A 19,815-nucleotide genomic window follows, 5' to 3' on the forward strand; every position below is an offset into this window, starting at 1 on the left:
CCAATCCGCTTCAGCAGGCGGGGCTTGCAAAAGTCACATGGTTTGCTGGTCCAGTAGAACAGCGCACAGACAGCGGCGCTCATTTGCATAGCCCGCCTATAAATAGGGCTGCGCTGGGAGGAGCACAGACATTACTTTCTCGTGTGAAAGAGATCTCCGTGTTATACCATGCCTGATCCCGCCAAGTCTGCCCCAGCGCCCAAGAAGGGCTCCAAGAAAGCCGTGACCAAGGCCCAGAAGAAGGACGGCAAGAAGCGTAAGAGGGCCAGGAAGGAGAGCTATGCCATCTACGTGTACAAGGTGCTGAAGCAGGTCCACCCCGACACCGGTATCTCCTCCAAGGCCATGGTCGTCATGAATTCCTTCGTCAACGACATCTTCGAGCGCATCGCAGGAGAAGCCTCCCGCCTGGCTCACTACAACAAGCGCTCCACCATCACCTCCCGGGAGATCCAGACCGCCGTGCGCCTGCTGCTGCCCGGAGAGTTGGCCAAGCACGCCGTGTCCGAGGGCACCAAGGCCGTCACCAAGTACACCAGCGCCAAGTAATCGGCTCCATCACCTGCTCTGTACTATCACCCCAAAGGCTCTTCTAAGAGCCCCCCACCCCTTCCACACTAGAGCTGCTGAGCCCTCCATTTCTGGCTTCTTGCTGCTGCTGCTGCACGTGTTTCTACCCAGAACCTTTCTTTCCAGCTATTTTCTTGTACTTGCTAGACTTACTATACACCCAAAGAGAAGCTCTAATCTCCGGCTTGCTACATTGACATCTCTACGAGGTGCAGTGCTCTCTGCACGCACCTGCGATTGGAGGGTTAAACTAAGCTGCTACTTATCGGCCCGAGCTGCCGGCACGGGGGTTACACTGCAGAGCCGCAGTAGGACTACTTCTAGGGACCTGTTCACAAAGCTTAGATTCCGAAGGTTTGGACCGTTTTCTTCTACTATCTCCAGTATTCCAGCAGTGATGACATTACAGCCTACAGGAGGCGTCTGCAGCCCCAGACCTACAAGGCAGAGGAGAGGTGGGTGGCGGGGACAGCTCTGTTCTCAGGAGGATGTGGCGGCTCTGAGAAGAGCCTTTGGGTTATGAAGTAGAGAGTCGGGGAGCGGCGGAATTAGCCTCCGAAGCCGTAGAGAGTGCGGCCCTGACGCTTGAGCGCGTACACCACGTCCATGGCGGTGACGGTCTTCCTCTTGGCGTGCTCGGTGTAGGTGACGGCGTCACGGATGACGTTCTCCAGGAAGACTTTCAGGACACCGCGAGTTTCCTCATAGATGAGACCGGAGATGCGCTTGACGCCTCCTCTGCGAGCCAGACGGCGGATGGCAGGCTTGGTGATGCCCTGGATGTTATCCCGGAGCACCTTCCTGTGCCGCTTGGCACCGCCCTTGCCGAGACCTTTCCCTCCTTTACCGCGACCAGACATCTTCTGTGCTGCTGCTGACAGACTAGAATAAGCGTCCCTCCGCACAGCCGCCTTTTTATATAGAGAGTGGTCGGACCAGAAGGAGAACCCTGCATTGATGACGTAATTCTTCGGCGTGACTCCTACAAGCCCCTCCTCTGTCTCGCGCTGATTGGCTGACATAAGACAATGGATCACTTTGAATTTCCCGCTCATTCTCCCATTGCCGAGGGTCAGCGGTCAGCGGCTCCTTCTAGCCGGCCTACTAGATAACATGCAGGGCGCTGTTCTCACTGCTCCAGACCTTCTTCTCTGTCAATAGGACTATTGCATTCCGGAGCCGCACCCCCTCCTCCCCGGATCTAATTCTTCTCCCGGCTGCGGGATCTCCTCTCTGCCCCCTATGGGCATCCTTGTGTAATCGCCGCGAGGCTGCAGTTATAGTGAACCCCGGGTGCGGGCTGTGCAGTTCCACGCTGATCCAGATGGGGGCGCGGGGAACAAACGGCACAGCTCGAAAGACCCTGTATATACGGATCCCAGCCAGCAGGTGGCGCACAGATACTACATAGGACGGTTACCGGGGCTCTAATTCTGTCGTTAGACGATCGTCTTTAACCCTTTCCCGGCAATGGCATTTTTTTTTTCTTTTTTTTTTTTTTTTTCGTTTTTTACTCCCCTCCTTCTAAGCCCCATAGCTTTTTTTATTTCTCCGCTCCCAGAGCCATATGAGGTCTTAATTTTTGCGGGACAAATTTTTCTTCCTGATGCCACCATTAATTATTCTATATAATGTACTGGGAAGCAGGAAAAACCATCAGAATGGGGTGGATTTGAAGAAAAAATGCATTTCTGCGACATTCTTACAGGCTTTGGTTTTACGGCGTTCACTGTGCAGCCAAAATGACATGTCCCCTGTATTCTGTGTTTCGGTACGGTTCCAGGGATACCACATTTCTATGGTTTTATTTAAATTTCGACCCCTTAAAAAAAATTCCAAAACTGTTTTGTTTTGTTTTTTTCTAAAAGTCGCCATATTCCGACAGCCGTAACTTTTTTATACGTCCGTGTACAGAGATGTGTATGGCGTCTTTTTTTGCGGGGTCGGGTGTACTCTTTAGTTCTACCATTTTCGGGAAATGTTATTGCTTTGATCACTTTTTATTCCAATTTATATCAGAATCAAAACACTGAAAAAAAAAAAAAAAACGGCACTTTGGCACTTTTGACTATTTTTCCCGCTACAGCGTTTACCGAACAGGAAAGATATTTTTATAGATTTTTAGAGCGGGCAATTTTGGACGCGGGGATACCTAACATGTATGTGTTTCACAGTTTTTAACTACTTTTATATGTGTTCTAGGGAAAGGGGAGTGATTTGAATTTGTAATTCTTTTTATGTTTTATTATTATTATTTTATTTTTATTTTAACTTTATTTATTTGATTTTTTTTCCCATTTATTAGACCCCCTACGGGCGTTGAACCCCAGGGGGTCTGATCACTAATGCATTGCAATGCTAAAGCAAAAAATCATCCTTTCTTTTGCAGGCTGCATAGACCAGCCTGCAAAAGAGAGCATTTGCAGACAAGCCTGGGAGCCTTGTAAAGGCTCCCGGCTGTCATGCCAACGTGACGTCGGCCCTGGAGCATGCTCCAGGAGCAGGCGACCACCGGCAAAATGGCGGCGCCCATGCGTCGCCGGAAAAATGGCGCCTCCGGCGCCTTTGACCGTGGCGCCGCAGGGGTTAATGCCTTAAAGCAGTAGACACCCGGCGGCTATGGCGGCCGCCCGGCTCCCGAGCGGTCGCCATAGTTACAGACCCGACATGCGCCGTACTATTACGGCGCATGTCGGGAAGGGGTTAAAAAGGCCATTCTACTCCCACCTTCCAGTCTCTTCTTCTCCTCTTTGCTGTTTCTGTCAAAATCTGTTTATTGCAGTATGCAAATCCCGCTCATGGAACTCAGGGGGATTGCCCCTCTTGCTCCGAGCACCCCCACGTCATAACCTCTCGCCGCCCCTTAGTTCTTAATTCTCTTCACGCCCCTCTTCATATTCATCTCCTGACACTCTGCCTTGCGTACTCATCCGACGCTGTGCTACACGCCCCATGAAGAGGGGCATGAACAGAATGAACTAAAAGGAGCTTGTGCTGTTGTTAGGACTAAGGGAAAACAGATGATGAATAATAATAGAATAATACATTTTATTTTTATAGTGCCAACGTATTCTGCAGCGCTGTACAACTTGTAGGGTTCAAATACAGAGAGAAAAATGCATTACAAAGAAATAGTCACGTCACACAATGGGACTGAGGGCCCTGCTCGCAAGAGCTTACAATCTGTGAGGTAAAGGGGGTGGCACAAGAGGTAGCAGGGGCGGCATTGCTTATACAGGGGTCAGACAATATTGTAATAGTGGTGACTGTCTTTACACAAACATAAACCTGTAGGAGCCGTCACCGTCACTGCCTATATCTCCTCCGGCTTTACAGCTCAGGTTTACGTACAGAAGGTGTCATCTGCAGAATAAGGGGAGAAAAAAAAAAAAAAAAAAAGAAAAGGCAAAATAGTGCAGTATGCTGCTACGTCGTCTCGCCTGGTACGGCGCCCCGCGCCTTATGCTGCACCCCTCTACATTTTACACAGACCTGTTCCGCACCACATAATGCCGTCCCCAAAGACTGATGACCATTAGGCCAATACCGATTGGATTATTCCAACAGGCAATGGCTGACAGGCAATGATATATTCCCCAATTGCTCCATCCTCCACCAGCCCTCCTGTTCGATTCTAGGTAATGCTGTACATCATATGCAGGAGCTGAATAACATCACCCAAAAGGATTGTGCACAGAACTACTTTAAATATAGGACAACTAGTGAACCCGAACTGTACCCTATGGCAGCGAGGGAGCCCTCTCGGCCCTCCTGAATACAGCAGAACAGTCCCAAATTCCAGGTGCTGTCTCGCAGTCCTTTGGCGGTGGCTCCCAAATAACCTGCATATCACTTAAGAATGGCACTATATTATGCGGGGGCCCTCTGACGGGATGTTCTACTGACTGGGGCCCCTCCCTACAACATATTCTTGTTTGAAATGGTTATGGGTGCTGCAGCGGCATCTCATACACTTGAACAGGGTACAACTACAGTACCCACAACTGCGGTTGTAAGAACACAGCGAATAAGCAGCGCCCCACATTTAAACAATAATGGGATTTGCCTGCTCCGAGAAACAGTTGATCTGTGGGGTCCTAACAGTCTAAGGGATCAGTAGGGATTAGAGATGAGCCAACAGCGTTCCATCGAATTGGTATTCAGGCTGCTCAAGATATTCCATTCCAATTGAATACCACGCGGCAAACGCACTAAAAATTTGTATCCCCTCCCACCTTCCCTGGCGCTTTTTCTTTCTTTTTTTTTTTTTTTGCACCAATAACTGTGCAGGGGAGGTGGGACAGGAACTACGACAACCGCGGCATCGAAAAAAAAAAAAAAAAAAGTCAGAAAAAGTAATTGGCTGGCTGAATCAGGTGACCTCCGCTTCATATGAATGGGGGATTTCAGATTCGGTTCATATGAGACTGTGAACTATGTGACTGTGAGACAGGGATAGATATACTGTGGGAGGGGGAGGGGGCATGGCTAGCCGGCAACCAGAGCGGTCGCGTCTGCTGTGAGCTCCTGACTTGGACACTTTCATCCGTTTCTTACCGGCGGTGATCTCAGCCATCCATACAGATAACAACCCCGAGGCTCTCCTCCAAGCCTCTGTCTGCTATTTTGGGGTGTTATTTCACACTTTTACAGCGCTCCTGAGGATATAAACTGTTGCGGCCTTCTGTCCCACAGGACCCGGCCGCCATCTTGTTTTTGGACTTACCTGCTGCCGACTTGTTCCAGCTCCCGGCGTAGTCCCTCGCAGCTCTGGACCGCTCATCCGACCCAGGAGAGGACCTCTGGCGCGTTCCAGACACTTACTGCCTTCATCCAGCTCTCTTACTTTACCGGGCAGCTGATCATAGGAGTCACGACCGCCATTTTGTTTTTTTTGCGGCCTGCCTTCTTCTGGAGTCACCACGGCCTGCGGAGCGCAGGAGACATCTCCCGCGACATCACAGCTGCTTCTGGTTCTGGAGCAGCCTGGAGAGGAGGTATTTCGAGGTACGGAACCTCAGATTCTGGATCTCTTCTCCCAGACCCGGCAGCCATTTTGAGTAGGCCTCACTAGGATCCCTAGCCTAAAGTGTAAGGGCCGGCCCCTGATGTGACTTCTACGCAGAACCCAGATCCGGAAGAAGGGGTGTGACTTGCCGGACAGCTATCCGGCTGTGATTTGCGCCCAGCTCCAGACCTACCCATCTTGGAGCGCAGCCTGCCTCTCTGCATGAAGCAGCAGCTACAGACCAACTACACTGAGACGCCTGCAGCTGCCCTTCAGTTTAACCCACTCGTATCCTGACATGGAGGTGAGCCGAATCTGCATTTCTCCCTTCCCCTGGAGTTGGAAACAGTAGCAGGCCACATTAATCTGCACTTGAGGACCTATGATAAGATAAGATAATCCTTTAATAGTCCTACATTGGGGAAATTCCAGCATGTTACAGCAGCCTAGTAATACAGGATAATACACAGTAATATAATACAGACGCAGACACACATATGCTGAGAAGAGAAGATATACTAGGAGTCCATGGCAGCTAAGGAACGGAAGAGAAAGAAGGAAGACTTCATGGTCATCGTCATAGTCATTTAGTTGTCTGTGCGGAGTGTCTTCGCTTGGTCTGATGTAAATTATACAGCCCGGTCGCGGTTGGAAGGAAGGACCTGCGATAGCTTCTTCTCACACTTGGGGTGAAGCAGACGGTCACTTACAGTGCTGCCAAGTCCCATCAAGGTCCCATACATGGGGTGGGATTTGTTCTCCCGCATGGAGGTCACCACAGACAGTATCCTTCTGTCACCCACCACCTGTACTGGGTCCAGGGGGCTCCCCAGGACAGAGCTGGCCCTCCTGATCAGCCTGTCACGTCTGTTTCTGTCCCTGGTTGATGGACTGCACCCCCAGCAGGCCACACCGAAAAAGATGGCTGAGGCAACCACAGAGTTGAAGAAGGCCCTAAGAAGTGTCCCCTGGACTCCGAAGGCCCTCAGCCACCTGAGCAGGTAGAGTCTGCTGTGGCCCTTTCTGTGCAGCGCCTCCAGGTGATCAGCCCAGTCTAGTTTATTAGTGAGGAGCACGCCCAGGTACTTACAGGTCCTGACTATCTCAATACATATTCCCTGGATCTCCACCGGGGTCGGAGCACCTCTCCGTTTACTAAAGTCCACCACCATCTCCTTGGTCTTCCCAGCATTAATACTGAGCTGGTTCCGCTGGCACCATTCAACAAAGTCCAGGTTTAAGTCTCTGTATTCCCTATCGTCGCCATCAGTGATAAGGCCGACTATAGCAGAGTCATCGGAGGACTTCTGTAAGTAACAGCTGGATGAGTTGTGCCTGAAGTCAGCAGTGTACAGTGTGAAGAGAAATGGGGCAAGAACTGGACCTTGTGGTGCCCCCGTACTACAGATCACAGTGTCAGACACACAGTCCCGGGCTCTCACATACTGAGGGCGGGTTGTCAGGTAGTCTAGGGTCCAGTTGGACAGGTGATGGTCCACTCCACCAAGGTTCAGCTTTTCCCTCAGTAGCCCTTGCTGAATGGTGTTGAACGCACTGGAGAAGTCAAAGAACAATATTCTCACAGTGTTCCCGGGTTTCTCTAGGTGAGAGAGAACTCTATGAAGAAGGTGGATGATGGCGTCATCTACCCCAATGCCCGGCCGATAGGCAAACTGGAGGGGGTCCAGAGCGGAGCTCACTAGGGGGTGTAGGTGTGTCAGGACCAGTCTCTCTGGGACCTTCATCAGGTGAGATGTCAGTGCTACGGGTCGGTAGTCATTGTAGCCCACCGGGTTGGGTATCTTTGGGACTGGCACCACACAAGATGTTTTCCACAGTCGAGGTACCACTCCCAGCTTTAGACTCGTATTGTACATGTGTGTAATAATACCACACAGCTGGTCACTGCACATTTTAAGAACTCTTGCGCTTATACCATCAGGTCCTCCGGCCTTGTCTGCTTTAATAAACCCTTCTGCTACCCTCCTCCCCTATATCTCCTCTCCGGAAAGTTTTACATTCATATCCCATAAGTGGTGTCCCTGACCCTCGATATCTACGGTCCTCGGCTAGAGTTATTCTACATTCTTTCCGCACTCCCACACCTGGGCTTTCTTGCCCTCCCCTGCAGCCCCCTGCCGCCTTCTCTAACAGGGTCTCATCCGAACCTCCCCTGTGGATTAGTCGTAGCAGTTAAGATTGGGAAAGGCTGTCTTACCTACAGGAATATCATCCCCACTACTGCACTAAGAGACGTAGAACCCAATTATACCTGATACCTCGCTTGCAGAGGACGACTGTCTGCCTAGACGCTGAGATTGTCAACCTTACCTATTGATATTTGGGGACCTCTCCCCTCCCTGTACCTAAGTGAATCTCCAAGAACACTCTTGTCTATGTTGTCATTTAGACTGATGCTCTCTGTTTGCTAGATGTTATAGTCTTGACCTCGTCCCTCTCCCTCACTTATATTGCATCCATCAAGATGGTTAAACCAAATAAAGACAAAGGCACAGACCTCGCTGGTACTCCCAATCAAACTAAACTCCAAAGTGACTTGCAAAAGTATCTTAGAAAGAAAAATCGACAATCTCCCGCCGGATCGCTGAAAATGGCGCCTGACCACAATAGGGAGCCTGACACAGGTGATGACTCGGATGCTGAGAGTAATATTGACCAGGACCGCCTGGAGGATAGCACCTTCTTAAGAACATTTCTACAACAAGCTCTGTCAGCCGCCCTAGACCCAGTTCTTCAGCAACTTGAGGATATTAGAGCGGAACTTCATCATATAGACAGTCGAGTCTCTACTCTAGAAAGCGCATATCCTTCAATTAAATCTCATAATGACCTCACTACGTCTCAGCTGGCCCTGCACAAAGATTACATCGATTGTTCTCTTACTCTACTTCACCGCCCTGATCCCCTCACCAACCGCACTTCAGACTGTCTTTTCTCATCTTTTCAACCTGTTACAGAAGAGGAAGTCTCTCAGCTACTTTCTTCATCTCGCCCTACAACCTGCAGTAGTGACCCCTTCCCCTCGCACCTTCTCCAACCTCTGTCGCCTGCTGTCACGACTTGCCTTACTAAAATATTTAATCTCTCTCTCTCTCTCTCTCTCTCTCTCTCTCTCTCTCTCTCTCTCTCTCTCTCTCTCTCTCTCTCTCTCTCTCTCTCTCTCTCTCTCTCTCTCTCTCTCTCTCTCTCTCTCTCTCTCTCTCTCTCTTCTCTTTCTCTTTCTCTTTCTCTCTCTCTCTCTCTCCATCCTCCTTCAAGCATGCTGTTATAACTCCGCTATTGGAAAAACCCCACCCTGTGCTGCTAACTATCGACCCATCTCTAACCCGCCCTTCATCTCTAAACTTTTGGAACGCCTGGTCTATTCTCGTTTAAACCGCTATCTCTCTGCTAACTCTCTGCTTGACCCCTTACAATCTCTGCACTCTACTGAAATGGCTCTCGCAAAAGTCTCCAATGATCTCCTAATGGCTAAATCCAATGGTGACTTCTCTCTTCTTATTCTTCTGGACCTCTCTGCAGCTTTTGACACTATTGATCATCATCTTCTCCTCCTCACTATGCTCCGCTCAGTCGGCCTCAACGCCACTGCGCTCTCCTGGTTCCCCTCTTATCTCTGACATCACCCCTGCACTCATACAGAACACTAGTGACTGTCTTTCTGCTGTCTCTAATATCATGTCCTCGCTCTATCTGAAACTAAATCTCTCTAAGACTGAACTACTACTGTTTCCACCATCTAACAGATCTGTCCCTGATATATCCATTGCAGTGTCAGGCCTTACTATAACTCCTAGGCAGCATGCCTGCTGCCTCGGGGTCATGTTTGACGCAGACCTTTCCTTCACCCCGCATATTGAATCACTCGCACGTTCATGTCACCTCCTCCTCAAAAACATCTCCAGAATACGCCCTTTCCTCACCAGAGAAACACTAAAGACACTTATTGTCTCTCTGATTCATTCTCGCCTTGACTACTGTAACGCCTTACTAATCGGTCTTCCCCTCACTAAACTCTCCCCTCTACAATCTATTCTGAATGCAGCGGCCAGGCTCATCTATCAGGCTAGACACTACAGCGATGCCTCGGGTCTGTGCCAGTTGCTACACTGGCTGCCTATTCATTATAGAATAAAATATAAAGTTATCATCCTCCTCCACAAGGCTCTCCATAATGCCGCACCTCCCTACATTTCCTCCCTCATCTCCGTCTACTGCCCAACCCGTGCTCTCCGTTCACTCAATGGCCTAACACTTACATCCCCTATTATCAGAACCTCCCACGCTCGTATACAAGACTTCTCCCGAGCTGCATCACTTCTCTGGAATGCTCTACCCTGGACAATAAGATTAACTCCCAATTTCTACAGTTCCAAATGCAAACTAACGACACATCTTTTCAGACAGGCCTATCACAATTTCTAACGTAAACCCTTCCATGCTATAATTAGAATCCCCAAAATTTAACCCTCCTCTGTCCCCGCTCCCACATTACCCCACATGATATGATGTCTTTTCCAGATAACTTTATTTGTCCAAGCTCCATCCACATGTTACAGGACACCACTAGTGATGGCTCATAAAGTTTTGTTTGTGTAATGACAGTAACCTCTATTACAAAAGTGTCTGACCCCTGTATAAGCAATGCCGCCCCTCCTACCTCTTGTGTCACCCCCCCTCTACCTCATAGATAGTAAGCTCTTGTGAGCAGGGCCCTCAGTCCCATTGTGTGAAATGACGTTCTTTGTTATGTATCTGTCTGTATTTGAACCCTACAAAATGTACAGTGCTGCGGAATATGTTGGCGATATATAAATAAATTTATTATTATTATTATTATTATTATTATTATTATTATTATTATTATTGTTGTTGTTGTTGTTGTTGTTGTTGTTGTTGTTGTTGTTGTTGTTGTTGTTGTTGTTGTTGTTGTTATTATTATTATCAAAGAAAACCACAGTTGCTGCAAAACGTAAGACTTAAGTGGCTTTCTGAATCTTGTGCTAATGAGGCTTTGCAGTAAATTGCAATCCGAATGTCTGATCCTCAAGGAGTCTCTGGTGTGCCGGGAAATCAAGAGGATTAAAGCAGACAAGGTAGACTTGTACCGCCCGAGGTGCACCGCCGCAGGCATGACGCCGCCGATCGCCGGAGTGAAATCTGGCCCGCGGAAGTATTTTGAAAGTTGAAATTTTGACAAAGTGTCTACGGAAGTGGAAATTCTCTCAGGGGGAAGCTCCCCTCGGCCCTGCCCAGGAGGGTGAGCCCCATCCCGGTCTGGCGCTCGCTGCAGGAAGGCCTCCTCGGGGGCTCCGATTTTTTTTCAAAGTGTCTGCGGAAGTGGAAGTTCTCTCAGGGGGAAGCTCCCCTCGGACCCTGCCCAGGAGGGTGAGCCCCGGCCCGACTTGCCTCCCCTAGGCCCGCCCGGTCCGGAACCCGGTTCTCCCTGCAGACCTCGCCTCGGGGCAACCCTCCAACTCCACATCTCCCGGCACTTTCCGCCGGAGTCAAAAACAGCACTACCTCTTCCTTCCGCTGGCCCTCGAGAGTCCTCACCGCTCCCCCAGGCAGGCTTCCACGGGAGGCGGATCGGACCCCACCATTAAGCCCCCTGACAAACAGCCATCCCTGGAACTCTCTCCGGGCCCGACTATTAAGCCCCACCGCCGACCCTCCGGGGCCGACTATTAAGCCCACTGCCAGAGATAGCACTCATGGTAATCTCTCTGGGCCCGACTATTAAGCCCAACCGTGACTTATGCCGGGAAATGTGACTTATGCCGGGAAATGTGACTTATGCCGGCAAATGTGACTTATGCTGGCAAATGTGACTTATGCTGGCAAATGTGACTTATGCTGGCAAATGTGACTTATGCTGGCAAATGTGACTTATGCTGGCAAATGTGACTTATGCTGGCAAATGTGACTTATGCTGGCAAATGTGACTTGTCCGCCCAACCGTGACTTATGCTGGCAAATGTGACTTGTCCGCCCAACCGTGACTTATGCTGGCAAATGTGACTTGTCCGCCCAACTGTGACTTATGCCGGCAAATGTGACTTGTCCGCCCAACCGTGACTTATGCCTGGAAATGTGACTTGTCCGCCCAACCGTGACTTATGCCTGGAAATGTGACTTGTCCGCCCTGTGCCTGGGCTTCCATGTATTGGATATCTCTGTCATGGTACGATAACCTTACATACAATTGCTATCTTTTAGAAACCCGAGACGGATGAAGAAGAACTGATTGCGCCGAATCCTGATGACATCACCCTTGCCTAAGGCGACCACTATTCTTCATTTTTCGTGGGCTAGTTATAAAATCCTACGAGGAGAGAGGACTATGTATTTGGCTTGCCTGTGTCAATGGCTGCTCCGGTCATAAATCTTTATCTGTCATGATTTCTAAAGATTGCCTTATTGCCTGGTAGGCACAGCTCAGGTTATAACACTTTTGCAGTCCTGACTTCTCCACCTTCATTTCCTCTTTAGCTCCCAGGAGGTATCCGTTTCCTTTACATAGACTTAAGTAAGGTGGAGCGAGGGGTCGCTATTAGAGATGAGCGAACACTAAAATGTTCGAGGTTCGAAATCCGATTCGAACAGCCGCTCACTGTTCGAGTGTTCGAACGGGTTTCAAACCCCATTATAGGCTATGGGGAACATATACTCGTTAAGGGGGAAACCCAAATCCGTGTCTGGAGGGTCACCAAGTCCACTATGACACCCCAGGAAATGATACCAACACCTTGAAATGACACTGGGACAGCATGTCTAGGGGCATAAAAGTCACTTTATTTCATGGAAATCCCTGTCAGCTTGCGGTTTTCGCAAGCTAACTTTTTCCCATAGGAATGCATTGGACAGCGCTGATTGGTCGAATTCCGTATTCCATTCAGGTCCGACCTTAGACTCCGCCTCCTTCGGCAGAGCCAGCACTGATTGGCCGAAGGCTGGCCAATGCATTCCTATGGGTATGCAGAGACTCAGCTGTGTTGAGCCAGTTCTGCTCAACTACACCGTGTGCTGGTCAGCCCATCAGATGTAACAGAGCCGAGGGTGCACTAGAACCCTTGTGCACACTCAGCTCACGCTAATAGAATGCATTGGCCAGCGCTGATTGGCCAATGCATTCTATAAGCCTGATGAAGCAGAGCTGAATGTGTGTGCTTAGCTCAACTACTCCACCAGCGTAGTTGAGCTAAGCACACACATTCAGCTCTACTTCATCAGGCTAATAGAATGCATTGGCCAGCGCAGATTGGCCAGAGTACGGAATTCGACCAATCAGCGCTGGCTCTGCTGGAGGAGGCGGAGTCTAAGGTCGGACCAGAATGGAGACTGGTGTGGAGTGATCTTAGACTCCTCCTCCTCCAGCAGAGCCAGCGCTGATTGGTCAAATTCCGTACTCTGGCCAATCAGCGCTGTCCAATGCATTCCTATGGGAAAAGGTTTATCTCACAAAAATCACAATTACACACCCGATAGAGCCCCAAAAAGTTATTTTTAATAACATTCCTACCTAAATAAAGGTTATCCCTAGCTATCCCTGCCTGTACAGCTATCCCTGTCTCTTACTCACACAGTTCACATTCTCATATGACCCGGATTTGAAATCCACTATTCGTCTAAAATGGAGGTCACCTGATTTCGGCAGCCAATGACTTTTTCCGATTTTTTTCAATGCCCCCGTTGTCGTAGTTCCTGTCCCACCTCCCCTGCGCTGTTATTGGTGCAAAAAAATGCGCCAGGGAAGGTGGGAGGGGAATCAATTTTTTTTGGAGTTTGCCACGTGATGTTCGATTCGAATCGAACACATCGAACAGCCTGATATCCGATCGAACATGTGTTCGATAGAACACTGTTCGCTCATCTCTAGTCGCTATGACTGTTCTAGTTCTAGTACAAGCCTCACATAAATGACAGTACAGTGCGTTCTGCTAATCTGACACCCAGTAGCCCTGAAGTCTGGATGGTCTAGGGTAACAGAATATACCTGATGGCGTGTTTCGGGATAGGCATAGGGAAAGTCAGACTCTTCAGATGAGCAACTTGGCTTATAACCACTAGTCTGCTGCCATGTTGGAATTGGTGCCTGGCCCCGGGGCTCTTGCTGTCCACATTGGCTTATCTGTCTATTGGTGATGGTATGAACTATGTAGAGAATATCACATATCCTAAGGAGTATCACAGAATACAGCCCATACCATTGAATCCTCCTGCACCATGTGATGGTACCCAACAGCCCTGCCACTGCGAATGATACATCCTGTCACTCAGGGCCGCCATCAGGAATTTTGGGGCCCCATAAAGCCTAAGTGTCTGCCCCCCCCCCCTGCCATTTTTGCTTTGCGCGCCGCGAGAAATTTAGCCCCACCCACTGTTATGTTGACTCCGCCTACTCATTAATTTCCCATTTGCCCGCACACTGTATAATCCTCCTACAGTCACCCGTAAATTATATGTCCCCCTCCGTCTCTCCCCTAGCTTCATATACACCCTTCATCTGCCCTCAGATTCATGTCCCCTCCATCTCTGCCCCCAGATTCATGTCCCCTCCATCTCTGCCCCCCGATTCATGTCCCCACATTTCTGCCCACAGATTCATGTCCCTCCATCTCTGCCCCCAGATTCATGTCCCCCCATCTCCATACCTCCCAACTTTTGAAGAGCTAAAAGAGGGACAAAATGTGTGGCGCGCTTAGCGCGCCGCAACAAATTTAGCCCCACCCACTTTTGTGTTGACTCCGCCCACTCATTAATTTTTCATGTGCCCACACACAGTATAATCCTCCTACAGTCACCCGTAAATTATATGTCCCCCCTCTATCTCTCCCCCAGTTTCATATACACCCTTCATCTGCCCCCAGTTTCATGTCCCCCTTCCATCTCTGCCCAGGGATTCATGTCCCCACATCTCTGCCCCCAGTTTCATGTCCCCTCCATCTCTGCCCCCAGATTCATGTCCCCCCAGATTCATGTCCCCTCTCCATCTCTGCCCCCAGATTCATGTCCCCATCTCTGCCCCCAGATTCATGTCCCCACAGTGTCATGCCGTCCCCTCCTTCATCTGCCCCAGTGTCATTCCGTCCTCTCTTTCATCTGTCCCCAGATTCATGTCCCCACAGTGTCATGCCGTCCTCTTCTTCATCTGCCCCCAGATTCACGTTCCACCTCCACATTAAACTTACCTTCTCCTCCGCTCCCTCGCCGCTCTCTGCGCGTCTCTCTCGTTGACACATGCGGCTGAAGGAAGGAGCTGACACGGGTCAGCTCCACGCTTCGCCGCTGGGTGTCTCTCTCGCTGACACATATGCGGCTGAGCCGGGTTCCGGCTCAGCCGCATATGTGTCACCGAGAGAGGCGGCAGCGGCGAAGTGAGGAGCTGACACCGGCTCAGCCGCATATGTGTCAGCGAGAGAGGCGGCAGCGGCGAAGTCAGGAGCTGACACAGGTCAGCTCCTCTCTTCAGCCGCATATGTGTCAGCGAGACAGGCGGCAGCGGCGAAGCGAGGAGCTGACCTGTGTCAGCTCCTCGCTTCAGCCGCGTATGTGCTCAACTCAGATCTGCGTCCTCTGGCCGGGCCCCTGACACCAGTAGCAGTAGTACTGGCCTATTGGCGGACCTGCTGTCACTGTTTTATGTCCACTAGTTTCAGGGCATGTCTGGCTGAGTAGGGGCAGTGGTGGGAGCTGTGACCACATGTGGCACAATAAGATAGACAGGAGCAAAGATCATATCTGTCTGAATATGGAAATAAAATCAATCAGACCTTTTTCTAGCCTGGCAGAGGTTGTCAGCAGGATGTAGTTCTATCGATCTACAGGCTAATAAGCCGCCCCTCCGATCCATCTGATCATACATCTTTTGTGAATACGCCATAACTCCCGGGAATAAAACATATCGGTGTAATGTGCCTAACAAGAGATCCCAAATGCTTTGAGAAGTCGGGGTACGCCAGACCTGCAGCTTCAATGATACTCCATTCCCAGATGCAACCCTTGGGGACACTTGGCCAATATCCAGCATATTTTAGGGTTCCTACATAGTTAGGGTTTCTGGATCATCTGCTGGCGTCTGGATGGTCATAAAAACATAAATATGGCGGAAATGTCATTGATGTCATCATATTTTATTTCCAGTTTTTGGGCAGTCACGCTTTCACACTGACACCTGGAGCTGCTACTTCTGACTGCAATCCCCACACAACGACTTGCTGTATGGCCGTGTGTCTATCTGTAATGTGTCTTACTGTGCTGTTGGTTGTGGATTGTAATTGCCATACAGATCGCACAGGGTCTAAACTGACACATTGAAGCAAAGACAAACTTTTCAATAGTTCATGATGGTAGTGATTGTCAGGTTTGGATCACTATCACCTTGTATGCATCCCATCCTATATAATACGTGTAACTGCAGGAGACTGAAATCACCTCCAGCCATCATCCCATCCTACACGCCTCTGTGCAGACAGCTGTATATACACAATGTCCCCGCTTTTCTATTCTGCCCGGTGTATAGACATTGCTGCAGGGCAGAGCCCCATGAGAAGCGGCCCCCCTGTCTGCAGTATATATACATATATATATATATATGTATCTATCTGATGTGAGGACAGGGAGCCGGCAGTGAGCGGAGCCGCCGCCTGTGTTACCCTCCCCGGCTCTCAGCAGCTCCAGCTTGTCCCCGCATCGTACAATCAGCTTCCTGTAGCATAGAGCTTGTGGTAAAGATCCCGGGGATGGTGACAAGCGCCGGGAATAGAAGGGGGCAGCTCCCGCAGCGGTTTCATCTTCCTGCATAGATAGTGATGGACAGATGTGGGGGTGCTATGGCGGAAATCCCGGGGCCTCCTCTCCGCACCACCCCCGCACCTCCGCCAGTGACGGCCAGGGACTGTTAGGGAGGATGTCGGGGAGTGGGGAGACACGAAGAATGGAAGCTCTCCTGTCCGGTTCTAGCCGGTAATGGGCTCTGATCCCGGGCAGGGAAGCACACGGGGAGAGCGGAGCTTGACTCTGGCCCTGTGCTGAGTGACAGCCAATAGGAGGTGAGGCCGAGGCCGCTCAGCAGCCAATCAGTGCGCACCGCTGTGCATATAAGAGGCGGCGGCTGCTTCGGCCCCAGTGTTTTCCCGTCTAGGAAAGGAATTAGAGCTCGATTCGTATCATGGCAGAAACCGCGCCCGCCGCTGCCGCTGCTCCCCCTCCCGCCGAACCGGCCGCCAAATCCAAGAAGCAGCCGAAGAAAGCAGCCGCAGGGGGCGCCAAGAAGAGCAAGAAATCCTCCGGTCCCACCGTGTCCGAGCTGATCGTCAAAGCCGTGTCCGCCTCCAAGGAGCGCAGTGGGGTGTCTGTGGCCGCCCTGAAGAAGGTGCTGGCTGCTGGCGGCTACGATACAGACAAGAACCGCAGCCGTGTCAAGCTGGGCCTTAAGGCTCTGGTGACCAAGGGAACCCTGATCCAGGTGAAAGGCAGCGGCGCCTCCGGCTCCTTCAAGCTGAACAAGAAGCAGGCGGAGAGTAAGGACAAGGCGGCCAAGAAGAAGCCTGCAGCGGCCAAGCCCAAGAAAGCTGCCGCCAAGAAGCCCGCGGCTAAGTCTCCTAAGAAGGCGCCGACCGCGGCCAAGAGCCCGAAGAAAGCCAAGAAGCCTGCCGCGGCCGCCAAGAAGGCGGCCAAGAGCCCCAAGAAGCCGAAGGCGGCTCCTAAAGCCAAGAAGGTGACGAAGAGCCCGGCTAAGAAGGCGGCTAAGCCCAAAGCTGCCAAGAGCCCAGCTAAGAAGGCGGCCAAGCCCAAAGCTGCCAAGAGTCCGGCTAAGAAGGCTGCTAAAGCCAAGAAGCCCGCGGCTAAGAAATAAGCCCGAGCCGCCCTGTACTTGTCCCACAAAGGCTCTTCTCAGAGCCACCACCTTGTCCCGGCAGAGCTGTATGATCGCTATCTCCCCAGCCAGCGGGGGGGCGGGGGCGTCATATTAACGGCAATCCTATGACCAGGGCTCCATTCCCGTATCCGCACCGACACATGAGCGGTCACTACAGGGTAACATCCCCGCAGGTTTCTCCAGGTGACCGGTCCAGCGGGGTAGTAATGAGGACTAAAAGCTGAGGCCGCTGAGGGTTTATAGGGGCAGTAATCCAGTAGATTGGCCGCGCATCCTCCTCGTTACTGGCGGGGGCCTCTGTCTGGATAAAGGGGGAGGAGGAGGAGGAGGAGGAATTGTCAGTATGTCTGAGCTACACAATCCCTGCAGTCCCGAATGCAGCCTGATGCCGGGGGTCGCTGCGGTGTACGGCGGGCGGCTGTGTGCGTGCTTGTGGTAGGGGGACAAACGATACATACTCCCAGGTCTGTATCAGATCAGCGGGGAACGAGCCTGGACGCCCGGGAGGTTGTACTGGGGGAGAAGGGGGATGAGGCTGGGTGACAAGCGCTCTCAGGGGAGCCCCCGCCTGACACTACTCGTTCCTACACAGGCTGAGGAGGGGGCTCCCCTGAGAGCTCTTGTCACCCAGCCTCATCCCCTTCTCCCCCAGTACAACCTCCCGGCGTCCAGGCTCGTTCTCCCCTGAGAGCGCACACCGTTATTTCGGGGTCACTTCTGGACCCAGAAACTCGGATCTTTGCTGCCTCCTGTTCAGCGTGTTCTCTTGTATTTATAACGCACTGTCTGTGCTGCAGCTGAATGACTTGTCTGGGGGAGCTCCGGCTCCCAGCAGTAGGTTTGTGATGACACTGGGGCGGGTGGAGAAAGCCGGCAGACGTCCATTGTCTCCGGGGCCGAGCTGAGAGCGGCAGCAGGGACAGGGAGAGGCGGCGAGAACTGTAGGATATGAGCGGGAAAGCTCCGAATCACTAACGGGTGAAAGTTCTGCCAATCAGAGGAGGAAAGCAGGGGAGGGGGGGAGTGGCGTCAGGACACGCCCCATAATTGCGTCATCATAGCAGGGTTCTCCTTCTGGTCCGACCACTCTCTATATAAAAAGGCGGCTGTGCGGAGGGACGCTTATTCTAGTCTGTCAGCAGCAGCACAGAAGATGTCCGGTCGCGGTAAAGGAGGGAAAGGTCTCGGCAAGGGCGGTGCCAAGCGGCACAGGAAGGTGCTCCGGGATAACATCCAGGGCATCACCAAGCCTGCCATCCGCCGTCTAGCTCGCAGAGGAGGCGTCAAGCGCATCTCCGGTCTCATCTATGAGGAGACTCGCGGTGTCCTGAAAGTCTTCCTGGAGAACGTCATCCGTGACGCCGTCACCTACACCGAGCACGCCAAGAGGAAGACCGTCACCGCCATGGACGTGGTGTACGCGCTCAAGCGCCAGGGCCGCACTCTCTACGGCTTCGGAGGTTAATTCCGCCGCTCCCCGACTCTCTTCTACATAACCCAAAGGCTCTTCTCAGAGCCGCCACATCCTCCTGAGAACAGAGCTGTCCCCGCCACCCACCTCTCCTCTGCCCTCTAGGGCTGGAGCTGTCGCTGCGGCTACTGTAGGAATACCGGAGAGCGTGGAGATAAACGCTCTTAAGCTTCAGGGAACGTGTGAACAAATGCATAAATCTTAAGAGCGTTCCTGTCGCTGTACAGTGTGCACTGCCTAAAGTTTCTCCTTTACTTTGCCAGTGTGCGCAGATGTAGATACACGCGATAGATACGAGGTTATCAGGCGGATAAGTTCCTTCGCCTTGAGGATAATACAAACAGTGCGGTGTAACGTCCATAAATACAATGACAAAACGGATCGGGATAAATAAAGCCTCTGGTCCGGGGAATAAACACCAGAAATGAAGGGCTCAGCAGCTCTAGTGTGGAAGGGGTGGGGGGGCTCTTAGAAGAGCCTTTGGGGTGATAGTACAGAGCAGGTGATGGAGCCGATTACTTGGCGCTGGTGTACTTGGTGACGGCCTTGGTGCCCTCGGACACGGCGTGCTTGGCCAACTCTCCGGGCAGCAGCAGGCGCACGGAGGTCTGGATCTCCCGGGAGGTGATGGTGGAGCGCTTGTTATAGTGAGCCAGGCGGGAGGCTTCTCCTGCGATGCGCTCAAAGACGTCGTTGACGAAGGAATTCATGATGCTCATGGCCTTGGAAGAAATGCCGGTGTCGGGGTGGACCTGCTTCAGCACCTTGTACACGTAGATGGCATAGCTCTCCCTCCTGGCCCTCTTACGCTTCTTGCCGTCCTTCTTCTGGGCCTTGGTCACGGCTTTCTTGGAGCCCTTCTTG

General features: G+C 51.5%; 4 protein-coding genes across 4 annotated transcripts in view; 3 read left to right on the top strand and 1 right to left on the bottom strand.

The window, feature by feature from the left end:
• Nucleotides 1-142: 142 nt before the first annotated feature.
• Nucleotides 143-606, top strand: LOC142219372 (histone H2B type 1-O-like). The gene has a single exon (XM_075288370.1). The coding sequence runs from the start codon at nucleotides 169-171 to the stop codon at nucleotides 547-549; it is 381 nt and encodes a 126-aa protein (XP_075144471.1). The 5' UTR covers nucleotides 143-168; the 3' UTR covers nucleotides 550-606.
• Nucleotides 607-16,750: 16,144 nt separating this feature from the next.
• On the top strand, nucleotides 16,751-17,478 carry LOC142182975 (histone H1.03-like). The gene has a single exon (XM_075257812.1). The coding sequence runs from the start codon at nucleotides 16,770-16,772 to the stop codon at nucleotides 17,454-17,456; it is 687 nt and encodes a 228-aa protein (XP_075113913.1). The 5' UTR covers nucleotides 16,751-16,769; the 3' UTR covers nucleotides 17,457-17,478.
• A 1,155-nt stretch (nucleotides 17,479-18,633) lies between these two features.
• On the top strand, nucleotides 18,634-18,961 carry LOC142219277 (histone H4). The gene has a single exon (XM_075288224.1). It carries the CDS (start codon nucleotides 18,634-18,636, stop codon nucleotides 18,943-18,945), a length of 312 nt encoding a protein of 103 aa, XP_075144325.1. The 3' UTR covers nucleotides 18,946-18,961.
• Nucleotides 18,962-19,413: 452 nt separating this feature from the next.
• LOC142219222 (histone H2B type 1-J-like) overlaps nucleotides 19,414-19,815 on the bottom strand; it is a 36,079-nt gene continuing 35,677 nt past the window's right edge. Inside the window, exon 3 of the mRNA XM_075288169.1 lies at nucleotides 19,414-19,811. Within this exon, the coding sequence (XP_075144270.1) occupies nucleotides 19,467-19,811 (345 nt within the window). The 3' untranslated portion in view covers nucleotides 19,414-19,466. The remainder of the gene's footprint in view (nucleotides 19,812-19,815) is intronic.

This window comes from Leptodactylus fuscus, chromosome 10 (assembly GCF_031893055.1).
Source record: "Leptodactylus fuscus isolate aLepFus1 chromosome 10, aLepFus1.hap2, whole genome shotgun sequence".
Lineage (NCBI taxonomy): Eukaryota > Metazoa > Chordata > Amphibia > Anura > Leptodactylidae > Leptodactylus > Leptodactylus fuscus.